Genomic DNA, 22,811 nt, shown 5'->3' with positions numbered 1-22,811 from the left:
ACCACCAGGCAGCAGAAGAGGACTGGTGTGTTACAAATAGATTGAGGACACAGAAGAGAAAGGAGGTAAGGAGAGAAGCAAGGTGATTCCAGAGTCAAACATTATTTTTAATAGGGTTTTTTTCCCCTCCTAGGATTTTAAAATATTGGGAAAGCCATTATCAGTGGTAAAAGTACCGAAGTTACAGCAAATCTAGAAATTAAATTCTAGACAGGTGGTTTGATTATGCCAAACAGGCTCCAGCAGAAGGTATCTCTCTCTAATGCTGCAGTGAGTTAGTTCTCCCCCCTGGGCAAACTGCCTAATTAAGCTTTGAGGAGAATAATTGAGTGCCAACAGGCTTCTGCAAACGAGGGGAGAAGTTCTGGTGTCACAGCCCTGGCTGTGTTTAGCACTGCTTGCCAGTGTCTCTTCGTTAACTCTCTTAATTTAGACTGTCTACATATATAAAAGTCACTAAGTAAGCTTAAAACATCACAATTAAGCCCATGTGTTTTCCATGGTTTTACTGAAACTGACAAAGTAGTTCTGTACCAAAATGTACACAGTTTAGTAATAATACAAAAAGTTAATTCTGCCAGACAGAATGTCAGTTAAATCCACCAAAATGAACACTGAACCACCATTTATTGCCAGACCAGTGTTAAATAAAATCATTGAATGAACATAGAAACAAAGTAATTCCAAGTTTCCTCAAATAAAAATAGTAGCAATTAGCAACAATACTGCAGGAAGATACACATTCATGATATTTGCTTTTTACATGCCATCATAACATGTCTAGCATGTAGTATGTCTTCATGCTTGCACATTACATTTATGAGCTCATTGCAATGGATATTGATGTGTAAATGTTCTACAAAGCAACCATGATGTATATCAAATCTGCACATTAGAAGAGCACCTCTACTAGTCACCCCTTTAGGAATGATGCTGCAGGAAACCCAGCCTAATCCACTGATTCCCCCCACAAAAAGTCAAACAAGAAAAGCCCACACTGACCAAACAAACAAATTAAAAAAAAAATAAAAAAAAATCAACAAGTATATTAATAATTTTCCTCCTGTGATTAACTAGGCAGGGCTATGCATTTAGCAGTATTCCCAAAGGTGAATCAAACCAGAATAAACCTGGGTTTTCTTTATTACAGTAAGAACACCTGAGACTGCTTCACTGGTCCAAGTACAGTATTTTATTACAAAAACTGCTTCTTACATTAACAGGTAATTTCATTGAATCCCCTTAATTAGTACTTTTCATCGACAAAAAAAGGTACGATTTCTTCTTAAAATAAATACTCCCCACCTCAAAAAGCAAGTTCAAAAGGAAATGCAAAGAAAAAAATCCCCTCCTTTTTTTTTTTTTTTTTTTTAAGAACAGTGTGGTTTTCTGGCTTCATTTTATCTCAGCTTAAACGGTGGATGAACACCTATTCTTGGAGAGTAAGTGTCAAACACCTTATAAAAAATCCCCAACATAAGGTACACAATGTGTATGTATATTCCTAAAGAGACTTCTTGTTAAGTAAGTGTAAACATCTGTTCTCCACTCTTGTTTGTTTGAATGCACTCCTATCAAATAATGTTTGAGAAACTACATTTACTTAAATACCTGACACATTAATTGTTTTGAAGTCACCATTTCATTTTTTTTCTACAAAGTAACAAAACAGTTGAAGACACTGTTCTTCCCTACTTCAGTACAGATTATATTTAACAGTTCAGAATTTTACAGATCACAAGTTTTACATAAATGAATAACCTAAATTGTGGAGTTAAACACTGAACACTGCTCAGCTGAAGCAGCAGCAAATTAAGTACTATATATAGACAGATTTCTATTAAATTAACATCATTCAGTTAAACTGATAGCCTAAAACCAGTTTTACAAGGGAACAGATTAAAACTGGGAGTTCACAGAAAGTGATTAGGCTTGCCATCACTTTAAAAAACATGCTTGTCTAATCAGAAAATAAAGATGGCAAGGACCAGTGCATTCAATCCAAGTTTACACCAACTTCTTTTGTTTTGTTAATTTAAACATACAAAGTACATTACATTACTTTTCAGTTTAGTAGTTACCAGGACCTTGTTAGGTGAAATAATCTCAACCTGTAAAAACATAAGTCCGACTCTTTAGAAAATGATGTGTAAGAACTCGAAAGCCATAATCAAGACATCTGACAGGACTTCTTTCACAGTCTCTAACCACTGAAGAAGGTCAAGCAAAACTAATCTCAAGTCTTGATCTCTTAGTTGCTCTTACACAGACATCATTGAGTTGAAGGCGATCTTTATTCTAAACTTCATAGATTTTGGTTTTTTTTTCCTTGTGCACCTGGTCAGTTACTAGAACAATTCTTCATTCCAAAGCCGTTCTAGTATTCAAGCTGCCTTTTTAGTGCAGGTTCCTTGAAGATCCTGTAGATTTATCTTTGACCTAATAAAACAGCAAGAAAACCACATCAGATAGTTAAAATTTTACACTGCTCTTATGTGTTGCAGTTAATCACATAATCATTATTGACTCTCCTGTACTTGTAAGAGGATCAAAACAGCAGAGAAATATACAATTTTTTCTCATTTTTTACCTGTTGTGGATCATGTGGCTTTTGACTAGATGTCCTGCTGCAAGAGCAGCCATTAGTGATAGTTCCCCTGCCATCACTGTAGCACAAACAATTTTAGCAAGCTGACGAGCATTTTCACCAGGGTTATCTTGGCTTGCACCTTGAACCCCTAACATCTGGAGAAAAATACAAGGCAGTATTATGCTATGAAATCTAAACCAATTTGTCATATATTTAGGATTAAAGTAAGTACTTCCAAATTATATCCAATCAATAAGTTTCTTTAATATTTCAAGTGTCTTAAACTTTAGAAACCGGATATATGAAAACAATTCATTAGACATTTCAACATTTTCATGTAAAATACACCAAGTTTCAAGCAGCCCCATTCCCACAGTATTTCTTGCACACCACAAGAAAGCAACCTTTGATTGAAGAAGGTGATTTCAGAACTATACCTGCAAACAGGCCTGCTGTGGGAGCAAGTTGGTGCCTCCACCAACAGTCCCTATTTCTATAGAAGGCATCGTGCAGCTGATGTACAGGTCCTCGTTGGTGGGACCAGTTCTCTCCATCAAGGTGATGCAGTTGGAGCTGCCCACGTTCTGCGCAGCATCCTTCAGATCAGGGAGGAGAAACAACAACCCACTTAAATCAGCGTTTGATTAGGAATTACTGAACTAAGGAAAACGTGAATGGGTGTGAAACAAACCTACCTGACCACAGGCAATGTAGATCGCTGTCACAATGTTTGCTGCATGTGCGTTGTAGCCACCTATGCTACCAGCCATGGCAGAACCCACCAAATTTTTGTTTATATTGACTTCAACTAGATCTTCCGTAGTTGTTTTCAACACCTGGACAAGGTGATAAATAAACTTTTACTACCTCTTTCCTCAGGCAGGAATAGAAATACTCTAGTTATGGTTTTTCACAGCCCTTGCCCCTTGTTTGCTCCTATAAGGAATTTGACTCAATTGTTGTCCTAGGTGCCTTTTATTTTTGTTCCAAAGAAGACTTTCAAATGTAGGATGTCCAAGCAACAATGGACAGGCCTGCCTTTGAGAAAAGCTCACAGCTGGGTATTCCATTTCAAAGTCTTCCTTATATTCAGAATGGAACAAGGAAAATCATCTTGACAGAAATATCCCATTAATTTACGTTGACGTGATCGTAACATTCCTGCCAAGTTGTTCCAGACACCAAACTTCCCAAATTTGTTTTGCATACGAATATGGAGCCAAACTGAGAAGTTCCAACACAAACCACTATGCTACATAGGTAAATAAATACTATGCACAGTAATATAAAATTACGTGGCACATCTATACTATACTGACTGTATTTTGAAAATTTCAAATAAGAGATTCATACTGAATTTGATATAAAAATGATCAAAGCTGGTCAAAAGAGATAGGGTTGTTGAGCAAAGTTTAAGATATTCCTGCACAGCATGAATAGTCACTGTTTACAGCACCACCTGCACCAAGTCTGCAACACTGACAAAAAATTAACATTTATGTATTAATATTTCAATATAAGTAAATGTAGTGACATAGCCCCCAGAGGGCTGGGGTTTGAGGAAAACCTTCCCAAATTTACCTAAAAATCATCAATGCACATTTTGAACAGACTACCTCCCAGTAACTACCCTGGAGTGAAATCCTGAGGTTACAATAGATATTGCCAGCTACAAAATGCCAACAATTTGAAAAAGAGTAAACTACCCTAGAAGACATGAACTACGCCAATGTATAAATCCTCTCTGCACATACTGTTGGAATCTTGTGTCCAACTCTGCACCCAATATTTTAGAAATGCTAGAACTGTAAAAGATGGCAGAGATAAGGATTTTCAAAGACATATTGGAAGTCTGTTTACTCATTGCTGATAGAGAAACAAACCCTTTTCAGTATTCTGAAAATGAGAATGGCTGGGAAGGTGGAAGGGCTGTCTCAGAGCTGTAAAATCTTGAGCAGCAGAGTGAAGATACAAGTCTTAAGGATCTCTCCCAGTATAAAACTGGGGCATCATCAAATGGAATCAACAAGAAGGTAGGTCTCATATTAGGTGAAGCTGGACTGTGGAATACTGCCCAGAATGCTTGTTCTAGAAATTTACATTGTTTCCCAGAAGGGACTGCACAAAGCACTAGGAGAAAGCAAGCAAAAAAACCAACAAAACACTACCAAATATGCAAACACCCACTCATTAGATCTTAAACAAGAGTTACGCTGTAGAGAATTCTTCCCTGGATATTGTCTCCCATGGCCAGTGCTGACCATCAGCTAACAGGCACTGGACTTTCTTTATCTGACACACAGAGGCCATATTCTGAACTCGGGTGGAAGAGAATCTAAGACACTGTTATAATAGAGGACAAGCTGGCCAGAGAACACAACTGGCATTGCTTACAAAAGTTACCCTTGGTCATTCAAGATGCCAAGACAGCTTTGGAATAACTAAACCACCTGAGTATCTGTTTCCATTGTAGTAGGCAGCATATAAATACTGAAGAGAAGGCCAGGTGCATGTGAGACAAAAAATGAGTGAAAGGGTTAAAAGACTGGGTTTAATGACAGACAAAACACCACATGTAAACATCTGTCAAAATGTGGTGTAATTTTTCGAAGGTTAACCATGAAAATCCTAATGCCTTCATCTAGATATGCATCATGAAACCACACATTATTTCACACTAGACACACTGAAAAAGAAATTATCTACTGACTCAGAGAAATGGCTTATCCTAAAGAAGTACCTGAAAAGACGTGTAAAAACTATCCTTACCTGGAAGACAACTTTCAATTCATACTTATGATGTAAAGTAAGTATCAGTTTTTCAAAATGTATGTACTTTTAAAAACAAGAGAGCAGGCACTTACTTCTCTAACAACCTTAGCTGGAATGACTGCTTCACAGACAACAGACTTTCCTCTTCCTTCTATCCAGTTTATAGCAGCAGGTTTTTTGTCCGTACAGTAGTTACCACTGATAGCTATAACCTGAAGGTCAGGAAACTCTTCATTCAGCCTTGCCAGTGCTTTTTCAGTACCCTGTTAGAGAGGAACAGGAAATAAGCTAGGTTTATCATTAAGGGTGTAAAGCAAACTATTCAAGAACAGTGGAACAGTATTCTAAATCAGATAATCAGTTACATTGGAAGAAAAGAACACAGTATCATGAAGAACCAAGAAACAGGAGGAAAAAAACCCAAGCAATATGACTATCTTCTTTCTAACCACTTTGGGAATTATATTGGGGAATAACTGATTTTTCCCAGCAAATACAGACTCGCTGGGTTCATTCTAGGTACATGGACATATGGTTACCGTACTGAAGACACAACAGGAACCAAGTGAAACATTAGAGGCGTGGAACAAATTAATTTCAGATGTAGTGGAAAGAGCGTCCCTGTACCAAGAAATCAGACTAGAAAATCTGCTATACTAGGACTTGTATATGATTAGATCCACTTTTATAATTGTTCTGTCTAATCTATATGAAGTTTAAGACAATTCATTTCCTACAGTATAAGGCATCCCAGCAATCTAAGGAGCATCCCAGCAACCTAAGGATCACGTCTCAAGTTCTTCCACGCTTGCATAGAAACAAACAAACAAAACTAGAGAACACCTCTCTGCTGCCACTCCTAATTCTTTATTTACTAGGAAGTGATAAACTCAGTAACAGAGTAATTATTACTGGATAAAATCTTTGGCTCAAAGCAACAGTGCTTCTATCATCACCAACTTAGCTTCTTCTATCATCAAAAATACTTTCTTTAACTAATTATTAAAAATATAAAATAAAATATTACTTTTTCCTTTCATCATTCTCTTCATATTCTTGCTTTCACTTGACAAAAATCAAACATGTTTATTATTTTGTGCCACGAGCACTGTCTTATCTTTCTGTCTTTCAAATGTCAGGTAGTCACAGGTTATTAGGCTCTCTTTATTTTTAAAAAGGAATACCCATTAAAAAAAAAACAAAAAAAACTGAAGAAGACTGGTCCTTACTTTTGAAATCATATTCATTCCCATTGCATCCCCTGTTCCCGACTGAAAACGGATATAAAGGTTACGACCAGCCAAACTGATGAGGAGCTTCTGTAGGCGGGCAAACCTGCAAGAAAATTTAACTCTTACTTACAAATCCTCATGGGAAAATTAGCTTTAAGTGGCAAAATGACAGTAAATATTTGCAAATTGCACTGCTAAATACAGAACCACAGATTCCTTTACAAATCCTTTGGATTTGTAAGACGAGTGAGTCCAGTCTTTGACAGACAATCAACTTTTCAACAGGACCACAGCACCAAGTGCGACACCTAGTCATTTCCTGAACACTTCCAGGGATGGTGTTTTGTTGAATAAGTACTTTAAAAATATTCACTATGAAAGTGTTTACTGCCTTTTTCTATCCCTGAATTTCAAGAAATAAATATCCTGAACTGGCAACATAAATTTTATTAATTTTTATTCCTTAAAACATCTCACTACCAGATATAAACTAATAACGAGGCCTTTGGAAATACTGGTTCAAGTTTTGCAGCATGCTAAAAAGCATGCTATCTTCAACACTGCAAGCTGCACAAGTCATTCAAAATGCAGAAAATACTGTATTTAAAAAGCATCATGAGCTCATTCTGACCAAAATACAGATGTATCTTTGGCTGACACTTGTTAAGAAACACAATGGTTAAGGAAATCTCTCTCTGAATCTTCTGAAAGCAAGAAGGTAATCATAAGCCCCAGAGAAAACTCTAAGGCTTGAAATAGACTCATTCTTAGCACTGTTTTGTATTTTTTAGCATTTCAGTTCCAGCATTAGTTTACCTTGTGTTCTCTGAAACCTCATAGATTAATTATTAATATCATCTGAAAGGCTAAAGACCAAACTTTGAGGATTTTTTCCTCCATAGTAAGAGCAGATACAGTTACTTTGCATAGTAAAAATAAAGAAAAAGTTTATAGGCTTTAAAAAAATGCTTAGACAAATTAATATTCTATTAATTATTACACAATGTGTACCTATTTGTTGTTAATACACAGTAGTTTACCATTATCAGCAAAAGATGTTTATTGCTAGCCTTGGTACACAGCCAGAGTGACTTTTGTCCTCTTAGATACTCACAACGTGGGACAGCCAAAACAAAGATGCAATATCCTCAATTCCAGTACTCCAGAAAAACAACTGAGATCTTTCTACCATCCACTGAAGTCTCGTGTCTGGAAATGAAGCTGGAACAGACATTGTACTAACCTACTTGTGCTGTCAAAAGCTTCCTTCATTATTTTAAAACCTTCAGGGCTCTCAAGCCAGACCTTCACCTCAGCAGCCTGGCAAGCAGTGGGCAACCTTACAACAGGTCCTCGAGTCATCCCATCTGCCAGAATGCGGCTACTTGCTCCTCCACCAAGCTAGAAACCAAAGCAGAACGGGGACAAAGGAAGATGACTGAAATTGTAGTTTCAAGAAGTCAAAAATATGCATTATATAAACCTGAATATGTTTAGGTTTATATAGTGCATATTTCTGTGTATTATATTTGTAAGTGTTTACAATATAGGAAGGTTTAAAAGTTTTTCAAGTCACACAATACTTACGCATATTGCTCTACATCCTCTGTTTGTGCTTGCTACAAGACATCCTTCTGTTGTTGCCATTGGCACTTGGAACTCTTTGTTATCCAGAAACAGTGGTCCTGCTACGCCTACAGGAATAGGCATGTATCCAATCACGTTTTCACAGCAAGCTCCCATCACCTTAGAGAAATAATACAAAACAATCACTGAGGTTACACGCCAGTGGCACAGTACAGCACGCTACACACTACACCAAAGGATCTCAGTAAAACACCCACAAATTTACCCACAAAGCAACTCACTGCCGTCTTAAAAATTAAACAGCTACAGCTAACACAGCTAATACTATTTAACACTAGGCAGATGTTTTAAATCCTATACAGTACTAAATGTTACTTAAATAATACTTACATTTTTAAAATTAATTTTAAATAATTTTGAATTTTAACTTGAGCTCAAGGTAGTATTATCATTCAGCTGAACCGTGGCTCAGTGCTAGTAAAACTCTGCATTTCTTAGATAAGCCAGCTGCATACTTTGATAGGAAATATTTTTTGGATAACTTACAAAACTCACGCACCGCCCTAGGTTTAAAAACACCAAGAGCAATTAAAGGTGGTGCCTTATGTTTGACTTTTATTTTTTTCCTTATCAGTTTTGACCAAGCTTGTTGTTAACTCACATAAATGACTATGGATTTATTTCATGGAACCATAGACTTGTTTGGGTTGGAAGGGGCCATAAAGACCACCTAGTTCCAACGCCCCTGCCAAAGACAGGGACACTTTTGACTAGACCAGGTTACTCAGAGCCCATCCAGCCTGGCCTTGAACACTCCCATGATTGGGGCATCCACAACTTCTCTGGGCAACCTATTCCAGTGTCTCACCACACTCACAGTGAAGAATTTCTTCCTAACATCTAAATCTGCCCTTCTTCAGCTTAAGGCTGATCCCCCTCATCCTTTCACTGTATGTCCTTGCACAAAGTCCCTCTCCCTCTCTTTTGTAAGCCCCCTTCAGGTATTGGAAAGTGCTAAAAGATCTTCCCAAAGCTTCCTCTTCCAGGATGAAAATCCCCAACTCTATCAGCCTGTCCTCACAGGCGAGGTATTCCAACTCCCTGATCAACTTAGTGGCCTCCTCCGGACTCCTTCCAACAGGTCCATGTTTTTCTTCCTCATGTGTGTGGAAAACAGTTTTGCAGTATGTTCTGACTGTGTACTTTGTACTTACCAAAGAATAATTATAATTCCTGTAAGGAAGATACTGCAAAGATGAAGGTTCAGGAAGTTTCTTAGATAACATCTGTCTGCGAATGGATACACCTCGCTCCTGGGTTTCCATCAGGGTTTCCAGTTTGTATGCAGGAATATGCTTAGCATTAACTAAGCTGATAACCTCAGCATCAGTCAGAAATTTTGCTCCTTCCTGGAAACATAAAGGGTGGAGAGAGAAAATACAGACTCTGCTGGTGAAAATCCTTTTGGAAGTTTCCAAAAGAAAAAGAGTAACAACTTTACTTTGCCAAAGGAGTCAACTGCCAACATCAGGTTTTACAGCAGGCCAACATATGATCAAAAGCTTTCATGATCAGGCACCCACTTGTACGTGTACATGATGAAGCTCCAAAGACTTGGTATGTTATGAATGATGAAGCTGATCCCTCCCTCCCACCCTTCTCAACTGGCTTGAGAAGTAACTCACTAAAGGGTTTTGTTTTAGTCATGACCTCTGCACCCCTCCAAGTTATTAAAGCCATGTAATTTTATGATTATTTTGATGTATTTTATGATTATTATGATTACAACCATTACAATCCCTTTACAACCAACGGGATTATCCAAAAGCAGGGAAAAGAATTCCAAAGAATTCCAATCCTTAAATCAGATGTTGTAGTAGAAGTTAAATAAAAAAATTATTTTCCCGTACCTGTGCATTTCCAAGTATTCGAACACATTCCTCAATAGAACGTGGTTCTTTAGGTAACTCAATCTCTTCCTCTTTTCCACTGAGACACGAAGAAGTTTCCACAGGGCTGGAACTGCCAACCACAAATGTAGCCTTGGCTGATGACTCTGCTAATACGGGTTTTATGACTTCAGCTGCAGAAAGACAATCAAAATGAACCCTGGTTTACAAAATCCTGAAGTATACAATATGCTACCAACAATAGCACAGTTTGTTCCAAATACTCATTAATACTATAAAAACTACCTACCACTTTCATCTTTGGGAATGAAAGCTTCTTCTGCCGCGTTAGATTTCTGATTGTTTTTCAGAAGTCCAGCCTGCTTCCTGCAACAATTTTCAGGGACCTTTTTCTGTACCATCACAGGAGATGTTATGGGATTCTTCAGTGAGAGGGTAGATTCAGTCTCCGCTTGCTCAAAGAAAATATATTTGACAGCAAGGAGAAGGGCCAATCCCAGCGTGATTACTTGCTCAATATCCATACTGGCCATTCTAAAAAAAAAGAACAAAAAGTTAAATACACAGTATATACAATTTGTTTCTTATAACAGCATCCTGACATTTTTTGCTTCGGAAAGGGAAATAATGCCATCATCACTTATAGTTACAGAAATTCCAATTAAAAGATATTTTCTACGGACAATGAAGTATGCTACGCTAAGGTGGAAAAATCATTCGTCATACTATTGTCAACACAAATATCCTCAGATGTCATGAAAGAATTACCTAAATCTGGCTAAATAGCAGCCTCAGTAGGAAAAACGACTATAAAATATTCACTGCTAGCTACATCAAATTGATTTCACACCTGTCCCCCAATGACAAGACAAAGTTTCATTTATCATCCTCTACCAGTTATGACTACTATGATGGGGACAAAAACCCCCTGCCTAAACCAGAAAGTTCTGAGTTCTCAGAAATGACATGAAATGACAGGTGACACTAACTTGAATTGATCTAAAGCCACAGTATAAAATGGGGTTTGCACTTAGGTGTGAATTGTCAGAACCTCTGTGTAAGTAATTACTCTAGCGCAGTCTTAAAATTATTTCCCACTATGCTGTGAAAGATGCAAGTGAGAAAAGACAACGTTTTGATGCATACAGGACAGCTAGCTCTTGATCACGTTCTTGACAACTTCAAGGGCCTGGCTTCTAGATTGGCAGCAGCAGAAATACAGCACAATCACAGTCCTGTGAAGCCACCCACCGGGAAAGGTAGAACTGCCACAGTGAAACATTAGGTTCAATTCTCTTTGGTGCATTCTCATCCAATCCCACTGAATTTTCAACGGTATTGTTTTGAGCAGCTGGTTCCGCTATCCAGCGACTGTGGGCGTGAACAAGAACCAAACCCAGTGACTGTATCAAAAACACAAAACAAGTATTAATTTTTCAACTGTAACTTGGTATCCAACCTACTAAGAGTAAATATTGTCCTCTTTTTGTTTGGGGATTTTGCTGGGGTTTTTTCCCACGCTTTCCACACTTCTCCAGTCTAAAAGCTGATTTTCTACAGCTCTAATTATGGCCTACAGTGATGCCGTTGTAGGAGCTTTGGATGTGTCCTACCCACATTTTTTCTCTCACTCAAAAAATAAGCAAAGGGAGCTGAGGGTACTGCAGGGGTAAGAGGGAGAGAACTAGCACACATGAAAGAGCTCCAAGTGCTTGGCACAGAAATGGCAGAGGCAGGTGTAAGTACAGGGGAAGCTAATTAAAAACTACCACTTAAAGTCCAACTAATGGGCTGCAGAATAAAAGTCTACAGGAAACAAAAGCTTGATTTTTGCACCAGGACACCTCACTGATTGCATAACCACAGGTGAAAAAGAGCCACAAACCATAATCATTTTGACCCTCTGTGTTACAGGATTTGGTTTATTCTCTTCTTCTTCCAGAACACGAGCAAAATGACTAAGCTGCCATATAGGGCGCCCTTCACGACTCTCTCTTGAAAGCTGCAAAAAATAAAAAAAAACCTTAAAACCAGGTCATACATAGAACCTATAAGAAGAACCAACAAGTAAGATTCCACACTGCATTTTTATTTGATCATTGAGAAATAACCAAGAGTCTGTAGTTAGACCTTCAATAGTGAAAAACTCTGGACAGACAGTAAGTTACAGTATCATCTGTCTACCCTGCTTTGGATCAGAACTACTACTGAGCGTGACTCATTTACAGTGATATTTACAAGTTAATGTCACCAGTTTACTTTGAAAGGAAGATGAACATGCTGGCATGTAACTCCATGACAAAAAGTACAGCCTACAGAAGCTCAGGGCTGAATACTAAACTTGAGGTTGTCTTGAAGTTGGTCTTACCTCTAATACCAAAGACACACAAGCTGGAAAGAAGGTCATGAAGACAAAGTAGTTGGCAAGAACAGACATACAGCCAAAGCAGCACATAATTTCAAGCTGTCGTACACCTAAACGAAAAAAAAAAGACAGTTTTTACATTTGAATATGTCATTAACTATAGCTGAAGAAGTGCTGCAGAACTAAGAAAGAAATCATTAAATTGACATTGCAGATTACAGAGGGAACTATTGAGATTAATTAAAAACAAGGATCTTAATCCCTACTCATTGTGCACTGGCTTATAAGGTGTAATTCTGAATGAATACAAATATAGTTCATCAAGATTTTAAAACTTCAGAATGAAAGTTTCAAACTCCTTACTTATTTGAGCAAAAAAAATAAAAAATAGCCAACATTATGTACTGAATTCTCTTTTCAAAGATGGGATGTTGAGGCAAGAAGTAACAGTACACACCCCCACCTACTCCTTCACAAGTATCCAGAAAAAGCCGTGTTAGCCACGTTGCACATGCTTTACACAACTGCCTTAGTAAGGATTAAAGAGCTAACAGTATCAATTGTTTTTAAAAAAAACTACATGCAACACCGAAGTAAGTTTTCGTCCCTAAGATATAAAGAAGAAAACAGCTGATTAATGCATAATACCCTGAAAGAACCAAAACTATTTGAAGAGGAAGTGCTCTGCTGTTAAGGCATGCATTATAGTTGGAAAAAAACCCCAAACTAAATTTTATGAAGGCAGCTGCCAGAAGTTCATTCCTACTACACAATGCTCAAAGAAAGCCATTACTTGTATTTCAAACTTTGGTTCAACATGTTATTCATATCTGCAAGAAACCGGTAAAATAAGCTAATTAGGAGATAGATAAATAAACAGATAGATAGATAGATAGATAAACAGATAGATAAATAAACACTCCACTCTCATGGGTAACACCTATTATGTGAAACTCTCCATATCCTAATGTCTCTCAGAAAGCCTTTTTAAACTGGAAATATTTAGACCCTTAGACTGTATGGCTCACCTGACATGGTACCAACACCAATTACAAGACATTCCACAAGTGCATCCAAGGTAAACGTAGGGCCTAATATTGCCATCCCACGTGAAATGTTTTCCCTTACTTCATCCTAAGAAGAAAAAGTTCTGTCAATTAACATGAAGACAAAAACCAAATTAAGTTAGACATAACAAGACTAGTAAACTGAGTAGTATTATGGTGGTAAGGCCTCGTAAAACATTTACCGAAAATGAACTATTATGAGAAAGCATACAGAGAATGTATTCTATTTCCTCTAAGTTATTATACTTTCACAGTCTATTGACACAAAATTATTTCATTTTGATTAATTTTTCTATCTTTGCCTCATTAGTATTCTAAGCTCCTACAACACTGATGGGCAGAGACACTAATTACAGGAAATTCAAAAGAACAACACTTCTAAATCTGAAGATATGAAACAGAAGGCACTTGTGTCATGGCATTTCAAAATTTCTTACAATCACGTATCTATACTCCAACTACTATTACTTTCGAGTTTTATATTTAACTCTGTAGACTCAGCTGATAGAAAAGAGGTCACAAACGGCACTAAAACTTTCTGCTGGGGAAAAACAGATTTCCTCCAGAAAGCAGGCATGATAAACTCTAGAGAGTTTGCAACTGCTTCCCTGGTGATGGTATTTTTGGGACAGGAGAGGGAAAAAACTGTAGAGGAAACCTATCTGTAATATATTTTCTTGAAAATCAGTAAAAAATCTGTACTTGCAGTTATCATAAAATAATATATAATACATTATATTGCATATATAGAGACTGTACAGTGTAATATACACCAAATTAAAATAAAATTGGTAGTATTTTGTCACAATTAGTATACACAAATGCCATGTACATTATTTTGTAAGTACAATTTAATTCCAGTTAATATACTTTTATTTCAGAATTTGGAATTTTATTTCAGAATATTTAAGAAACAAACATTGCCAGGTACTACTGGTAATCTGTATTGATTACCAATACAATCTCTCCGGTCAATCTCTCTTATTTGTTGTGTTAAATGTATTAGACATGGATGTTCCTGTTTGCACATATGCTACATTCATTCTGCTAACATTTGGCCTAGAAATATATTTTTTTCAGTAGTAACACTGTAACATTTGATGTGTCTTTATACACTGCTACTGAGTCCTAGAAATTAACTTTTTTTCTGTCAATAACCATTTTAAGGAAGACTTTGTCTAGGAACTCTAGCCTTCTTGGAAGAGCTGTAAGCATTGCTGGTTTAAAGTTCCAGTTTAACAAAGCCATGCTCATACATATAATTAACATGGCTGTGCACACCGTATTACTGTTCACTTGAACACAGATCTGGCTTGAAGACAGGAGAGCGCAGAATCTGGATAGAATCTGATTCTTCAGTTATTTATGTATCCCCAAAACAGTATTTGCCTATATGACCCTCCACTTGGATTACTCATACAATTATAAAATTGTCTTGAAAGGGGCCTTAAAGCTCACCTAGGTTCTAATCCCTTGCCATGGGGCAATATTCAATTCTGAACATTAAATTAAAAATCTCCATTGCAAGACAAACAAACAAAAAACCCAAAGTAAAACACCAACCAACCAAAAACTTCTCAAAAATAACTCCCCTGACCTGTGAGTTGGAACTGAGTGCAAATTTGGCTAATGCACTTGCTCTTGATAAATCAATCAGAAGCAGGAAGAACGGTAAAGCTTCACTGAAAAAAAAAAAGAGGCACACGTTAAAATTCAAGGTTTATGGTACAGGAAAAAAAAAAATCTAAGCATGAAATCCAGAATAACAATTCATTACTTACTTTAAACCTGTCAGTTCTTTATCCAAGAAGTGAATTACCACTGTACTAAAAACAAAACTTGAGAAGATTGTGAAGAGGCCAGCAATACCTTAAAAAAACACAAGAGAATGGGAAATTTTTCATTTATATATATTGGAAGAGGAAAAGAAAAAAAAAAGAACAAAACCCCCTCGCTATTAGATCAATCGTGACAAATGAGAATTCCTGTCTCAGTGCATTAACATCAGTTGAGATTAACTACAAACTGAAGTAGATACTATTTTCATAGATATTAAAATCTAAAATTTGTAACACGTTCAAAGTAAGACTCAGAAATAAAAGCCATAAATCTCATTTTAAGTAAAATTAAAACTGCCTTGAACAGCTCTATAATTTTAAGTATTTCACACAATAAACAGTTATTTCAAGAATGACATTTTCAGTGTTTATATAATCCTACACAACCTTCCACTAAAAAAAAAAAAAAAAGAAGAACCCACTTTGATAGATGCAAAACATTTTTTCTGCTATCCAGAAAATAATTACAATAATGCTGTTGTGAACATAAGAATTAAAAGGTTAGTATTTGTTACCAATTTAGGTAAACCACCCCTTCCAACAATTAAAAAACACAGCAAATACAAAAATCAGATACGATACCTAAAATGTATTTTGATCCAAGCTGCCTTAGGTTCTGAAACTGGAAATATATATAAAGAATTGCTATGCAGCGTGTGATTGTCAGGATGATGATGTCACTGCTGAGAACATCCTGTATGAAATACAAAGAAATTTGTATTTTATATATATGTTATATTTTATGCTAAGGAATAACTTTTTAAACTTCAGTAATAAAAAAATCCATTGTGAAGCTGCATTAAAAGTGAAGTTTCAAAATAATAATTCTTTTTATTTTTATATATATATATATATATAAAAAATAAATATACAATTTCCAAAATAAATATCACTGCTAGTCTTGCCTTAAAAACTAACATACTAAAATGCTTGGTCATTAGTGCATCACTGTTTGCATACAGCTTTAATATCCAAAATGAAAAAAGAAGGCCATGAAGAAGCTTCTGCATGGCTGCTTCACTCCTAATACATCACAGCTTGATCATATTCTACAGAAACCCCTATTGATTAACAACAAGTACCATAAAATTAATTTAAATCCTTACTTCTTCAAGTTTGGGGCACTCATAATTCCAGCCACAGATCTTATCATTCCCAGTGAACATCTTCATAGACATCATGCAGATAGTGAGAGTCACCGTTCCCACAATGACTTCCCATGGATGAGAGGCTACAAAAAGGCCATGCATTCGGAAGAGTCTGGACAGCATTTTCAAGGCTGCTTTTCTATCCTTAGCTACCCTGCAACGAAGGAATATTCCCTGTAAGTACAAGATAAGGTGAAAAAAGACAGAGCTCTACACTTCCCTGCAAGACATCCTTCAGGAAATAAAAGCAAAACCATGCAAGTCAGAGATGAGTAAGGAAACTAATTTTTGCCTTTCCATCAACCTTCCTTGTAAAACACATCTATTTCTAATATCCCAAAATAGAGTATGCTCCTGTCTCCTCTACCTTTTTTTTTTTTTTTTTTTTTTAATACACATCTTTCGGGTTTCTTCACGGTCTTAGATTAGGGATTACGTCATCCATTAGAGTATGGTGCTAATAATGCCAAGGTTGAGTGTTCAATCCCAATACAGGCCATTCACTTAACAGCTGAACTCAATGAATTTTGTGGGTCCCTTCAAATCAGAAGATTCTGTGATTCTAACAGTATGGCCTCACAACTCTCACAAGATCTCTTGAAATCTTCCTATCATACAATTTTGATACTGCTCTGACTCAAGATTCTTGTTTTTACCATCCACGTAAGCACTCCCCAAATTCTGCTATTTCTCCATACTCATTCTTCCTGTCAAAAATACTGAGCTATAAAAATTATCAGTTAACCACTTCCAGTAATGCTCAACATCGGGAATTGCAATGTTATACTTCTGACTGTGTCCTCTCTAGCTTCTGTTCAATATTATTCTGTGATACAAAATAATTACATTTAAAAATATTCTTTCTTCATCTAAAGCATGCGAGACCTCACGTAACAGTATTGTGGCAGTTCTCTTCTACCCTTTACTATTGCCTGGTTACTGTGCATTTCATCACCCTTTTGCTTACAACAGATAAACATTTACCAGAAATTTTCACAGCTGTCTTTCACGTAACTAACAACATGAATTTTCAACACATCCTTCACACCACCTCCTGGTCTATCTGCTCTGTGTTGTACCTTTGTACAGGTTTATCAAAGATCTTATGTTTTATGGCATAAACACAAAACGCCATGACATTCTCTCTTACATACATTAGTAACTGGACCTTCCTTTCCTCACTGCACAAAAACGACAGCTTACAAAACTTTAACGTAAAGATCAAAAAATGCCTAACAGCCTGGCTAAAAGGGACGATCTGTAATTTACATGTAGCAGCCTAGCACTGCAAGATTTCCATGGAGGTCCGAGGGCTCTGTATAGCACTACTCCAAAGTGGATGGAAAAAATCCCTTTGTGTTGTCGTAAATGCAACAATTCATTCACAGGGCTTCTGGTAGTACTTTTTTTGCTTGGACATCAGAAAATTAAGCTGACATTCAATGGAGAAAATAAACAGGCCATAAAATCTATCTGCCTAAGTGTTCCTGAAGATACTAGAATCATCTTGGTTTCCTACCAATACCAATCTGAATCACATGAGCACCAATAGCAATTATTTATTTTTCTTTATCCTTCCACAGGATAAAGGTCTGGCAGGATATTTGTGGCTCATGGTGCCAAAGTGGGAAAAAAATTGAGAAGACTGCCTTCCTTATGAACAAATTATTTCATTTCCTGACTGAATGCCTTTAAAAAATGAAATTAAAAACCAACCCCCTTCTTTTAAAGCTGTTATTATCCCTTCTTTTCTCTGTATTATATAAACTTCATTCTGTTCTGTAAATTTATGTTCTTGCAAATCTGTTCCACACTCATATTGTCATTTCTCCTCAGCACAATGGAAGGTATCTTTTAATTAGGAAAACTAAAATAAAACCCAGACAGAAGAACACCTGCGCTGATGATTTGGAAACAACACAAAAAATAGAAAAGGCATTGCAACATCCCCTGAAAATACAAGTATTTTTGAATATCACTCTATTACAGGAAATCATAACTAGCAGTTACTACACGACTTTATAGAGTTCTACCAGTCCTGAACCTAGCAATACTGCTAATACAACTATTTCAGCAAGTTGGAATGATTATCTGACAATCAAAAAAAAAAAAAAAAAAAAAAAAAAAAAAAAAAAAAAAATAATTAGGAGGGCTAAAAAGATTTTAAAATCTTTTATCAAGAAATTGTTTTTCCCATTTCAAAGCAAAAATGGTAAAAGTAAAATGGCTTCACATAATCGATTGGGGGGGAAAATGCATTAATTCATTTAGTAAAATAATGATCCATAATGATCGTGTTTTATTAACAGCTGCCTCATCACTCATCTTGGGGTTAACTGAGTGATGCTAAGTCCTAACCTAAAAGGATTCTTTAAAGTTTTTGTGTTGATTTAACCTGCCCAAAGTGCAGGATGCTTTTTGCTATGCACTTGACTCTTCTAGAAAATATTGATGATTTCACACACTGATTCTACATTAGAGGGCTGTTAAAAAAAAAAAAAAAATCAGTAAATCAGTGCATAACATCAGCTGATATTTCTGTTTAAAATATTTATACACACAAGGGGACTTGTAGCTTGGAATTAGCATGACATAATATTAAATACAAAGCTAAGATTTAAGATTTATGTGATTCTGTTGAGTTTCAAAATGGTGGTTCAAAAGGGATGCTTTATAAATCCTGCTTGCCGTTGTTTTCATTCAAAATTTTCTACGAGACTAGAAAATAAAGCAATCCATTTTGGGAATCAAAACAGGATGCAAAATACGAACAAACCCCAAACGTGACCCCCTCAAATAACCAGCGTGTAAAAAGCAAACTAGACCGGTTGTACGTAATCCTTTAGAGCAATTACCACCCACGTAACAGTACGACTCGCCTATAAAATTCTTAAGGTTTGTTACACAGCTCTCACTAGCCTCAGAGCAATCCTCTGCCACACCATCTATCTATTAGACCAGCACTAATTTCCCATCTCCTGCTCTCTGACTCAGCAATACCTACGTGAATCAAGCGGCAACTGCAGCCGGGCGAAAACCCGTGCAGAGCTCCCCTGGAAGGCACACGACAGCGCAGAGACCCTGACACGCTGCCCGGAAGGCAGTTTTTTATCACAGCGGGGGAAGCCGCCCCACACGGGCCCGCACCGAACACGGGGCTCTCAGCCCCGCGGCAGCGTCAAGCAGGTAACGGGACAGCGACACGGGCATCCCCCTCACGCCACCCCCGGGCGGCGGTGAGGCCGCCACCCCCTACGCGAGGCGGTGGCGACGCCGCCGTTCACGAACGGGCACTCGGTACCCGGAGCTCGCCCGGGCGTCGCACGACCCGCGCCCTCCCCGCCGCCCGCAGCGCCGCCGATCCCCGCTCACCGCCGCGCTCCGGCCGCACTCCGCGCTCCGTCCCGCCGCGCCCCGAACTGCACCGGCGGCCCCGCCCCGCTCCGCTCCGCCCCGCCCCGCGCCGCGCAAGGACACGGCGGCGCCGCCATCGCCCGATCGCGCGCCCAATGGCGAGCGCGCGCCACGCCCCGCCCGCGCGCGTCACCCTCAGAGTCGCCGCGGCAACGGCCCGGCGAGCGCCGCGCGGCCCCACGCGCCATCAGGAGCCATCGCGCCATGGGCCGCCCGCCAATGGCGAGCCGCGCTCCCCGCTCTGCGGCCTCTGATTGGGCGGCGGTACGGCTCCTTTGCATGCGCCGATGGAGCGCCGCCGCCGCCTCCCGGGCCCGCCCCGGGCCGCGCTGAGAGCGAGCGGGCTGGGGATGGGGCTAGGGGCCAGGGGCTAGGGCTAGGGGCTAGGGCTAGGGCTAGGGGCTAGGGCTAGGGCTAGGGCTAGGGGCTAGGGCTAGGGCTACGGGCTAGGCGCTACGGGCTAGGGCTAGGCCTACGGGCTAGGGCTAGTGCTAGGGCTAGGGGCTAGGGCTAGGAGCTAGGGCTAGGGCTAGGCGCTACGGGCTAGGGCTAGGCGCTACGGGCTAGGCGCTACGGGCTAGGGCTAGGGGCTAGGGCTATGGGCTAGGGCTATGGGCTAGGGGCTAGGGCTAGGGGCTACGCGCTAGGGCTACGGGCTAGGGCTAGAGCTACGGGCTAGGGCTAGTGCTAAGGCTAGGGCTCGGGGCTAGGGCTTAGGGCTAGGGCTTAGGGCTTAGGGCTAGGGCTAGGGGCTACGGGCTAGGGCTAGGGCTACGGGCTAGGGCTAGGGCTACGGGCTAGGGCTAGGGGCTAAGCGCTAGGGCTAGGGGCTAGGGCTATGGGCTATGAGCTATGGGCTAGGGCTACGGGCTAGGGCTACGGGCTACGGGCTAGGGCTAGGTGCTACGGGCTAGGGCTAGGCGCTACGGGCTAGGCGCTATGGGCTGTGGCTAGGGCTATGGGCTAGGGCTACAGGCTAGGGCTACGGGCTACGGGCTAGGGGCTAGGGCTAGTGCTAAGGCTAGGGCTCGGGGCTAGGGCTTAGGGCTAGGGCTACGGGCTAGGGCTAGGGGCTACGGGCTACGGGCTAGGGCTACGGGCTAGGGCTAGGGGCTACGCGCTAGGGCTAGGGGCTACGGGCTAGGGCTAGGGCTACGCGCTAGGGCTAGGGGCTACGCGCTAGGGCTAGGGCTACGGGCTAGGGGCTACGGGCTAGGGCTAGGGGCTACGCGCTAGGGCTAGGGGCTACGCGCTAGGGCTAGGGGCTATGCGCTAGGCCTACGGGCTATTGCTAATGGTGGGGCCGGGGCTATGGCCACGGCCTATGGCTAGGGCCAGGGCTAGGGCCAGGGCTACGGGCTATCGCTAATGCTGGGGCTGGGGCTATCGCTAGGGCTAAGGCTAGGGCTAGGCGAGCTCCCCGTGCACCAATACCACCCGGTGATACCGCGCTTTGCCGAGGTGTTAAAAGCGTGGAAACTCCCTGCTTGTGGGAAGCAGCAGTGCCCCTGACTCCCGGGGCGAGGGAGAAGGCAAAGGCCTAGGCAAAGCAATACATTTGTTGCTTTCGGCCAAGAGAGGAAATGAGATTTTTGGTTCATGAGGTGTAGGATCTCTGAGACGCCCACCACGACGCATTTCTGTGTAACCTGTGCTAGGGGATCTGTAGATGATCTCCAGAGGTGCCTTCCATCCCTACCGATTGTGTGATTCTATTGGGCACCGAGAGAGTTCTGCAAAACATCACTGCAGGGTGTCAGGGCCGTCCCGTGTGCAACTGCAATACAAATACCTGCAGCGGTTTTTTCAATGGATGATTCGCGCCCTGGCTTTCCCCAAACCGCATCTTACATGTGCCACCTCACTAGGAAATACTTCCATTAGCTCACATGGCACTGTGCCATGAAGCATTAATGTGATCCTCAGAAAAGGAAGTGCTGATGAAAAGGTTTCTGAAGAACTCCACCCGAAGCAGTTGTTGTGAATGATGAAATCGTACCAGCTCACTCTTCTGACGTGTAAATACACTTGTCATTCTCGTCTTTGATATGATGCTCATAAGTATTAATAATTTACTGCTGCATATCCACTTCCCCTGATAGCTTCTTTTTTAACAATGGTGGTTTTTTCAGTATCTCACCTTCATTATCTGAAAAGTGTAAAGTATTAGCAGTGAGATTTCTGCACTCATTTGTGCAGCAATTCCTCTAGCTGCATATAAATATGACTAAGACAAAGCAAAACAGCAATTCGTATAGTTTCTGCCATTACATGTAATCCACATATAATTTTAGATGACCTTTAGTATTTCTGCCCTGTTTTCCACTCTTTCCGTGAACATGATTTGGCAAATACTAAAAATGCTCATTTATCTAGGTCGCAAGGAGCACGAGTCACTGCCGTGATTTGGGGTCTGTAGCCTCTGCAAGTACATTACACCGCGTGTGGTGACATTGATTTCTCGCATCTGCAGCTCTGGCAGCCCGGCCGTGTGCTGTACGGCTGTCCCGAGTGGCCTCGGGGACAGCGCTGCCCCACTGCCCGGGACATGGCCCGCAAAGCTGTGCCAGAACGGCTCTGGAAACAGAGCCTTGCCTGAGGAAAACGTATTTGTAATTGACAGGCGACCACTGAAGTGTGCTACTGCAAATGCCGAAAATACGGTCAACTAATAATTTGGTTATCTCAAACTTGTTCCCGCTCCGTGAGCACGTGAACCATTCATTGGTAGCAATTAAGTCGGCTACTTAACCGTGGCAGAGAAGTGTTGCCAATTTAGGGACTCTCTAAACACAGAGACAGAGCCTAGTCTAGAAAACAGACGTTTATTCTGCGCAGGGTACCAGGTGGAATTTTCCACAAATAAAGCATATATGTGTTTATATATA

At 39.9% G+C, this 22,811-nt stretch overlaps 1 protein-coding gene across 2 annotated transcripts; it reads right to left on the bottom strand.

The window, feature by feature from the left end:
- Positions 1–491: 491 nt before the first annotated feature.
- Positions 492–19,942, bottom strand: HMGCR (3-hydroxy-3-methylglutaryl-CoA reductase). Of its 2 annotated transcripts, none has more exons than XM_040090390.2 (20): positions 19,882–19,942; positions 16,468–16,663; positions 15,944–16,055; positions 15,305–15,392; positions 15,121–15,205; positions 13,485–13,590; positions 12,460–12,566; positions 11,977–12,093; positions 11,343–11,494; positions 10,381–10,625; positions 10,092–10,264; positions 9,396–9,590; positions 8,182–8,340; positions 7,838–7,995; positions 6,592–6,697; positions 5,455–5,625; positions 3,286–3,426; positions 3,028–3,186; positions 2,591–2,745; positions 492–2,439 (listed from the first exon to the last, which is right to left on the bottom strand). In XM_040090390.2, the coding sequence occupies exons 2-20, from the start codon at positions 16,630–16,632 to the stop codon at positions 2,385–2,387; spliced, it is 2,649 nt and encodes an 882-aa protein (XP_039946324.1). In that variant the 5' UTR covers positions 16,633–16,663; positions 19,882–19,942; the 3' UTR covers positions 492–2,384. The 2 variants fall into 2 exon arrangements, with proteins under 2 accessions (XP_039946324.1, XP_039946325.1); XM_040090391.2 differs by lacking the exon at positions 19,882–19,942 and adding an exon at positions 19,514–19,569.
- Between the last annotated feature and the right edge of the window lie 2,869 nt (positions 19,943–22,811).

Source organism: Hirundo rustica, chromosome Z (assembly GCF_015227805.2).
Source record: "Hirundo rustica isolate bHirRus1 chromosome Z, bHirRus1.pri.v3, whole genome shotgun sequence".
Classification (NCBI taxonomy): domain Eukaryota; kingdom Metazoa; phylum Chordata; class Aves; order Passeriformes; family Hirundinidae; genus Hirundo; species Hirundo rustica.
Note: the sequence above shows the minus strand (reverse complement) of the source record. Positions and strands in the feature narration are given on the sequence as shown.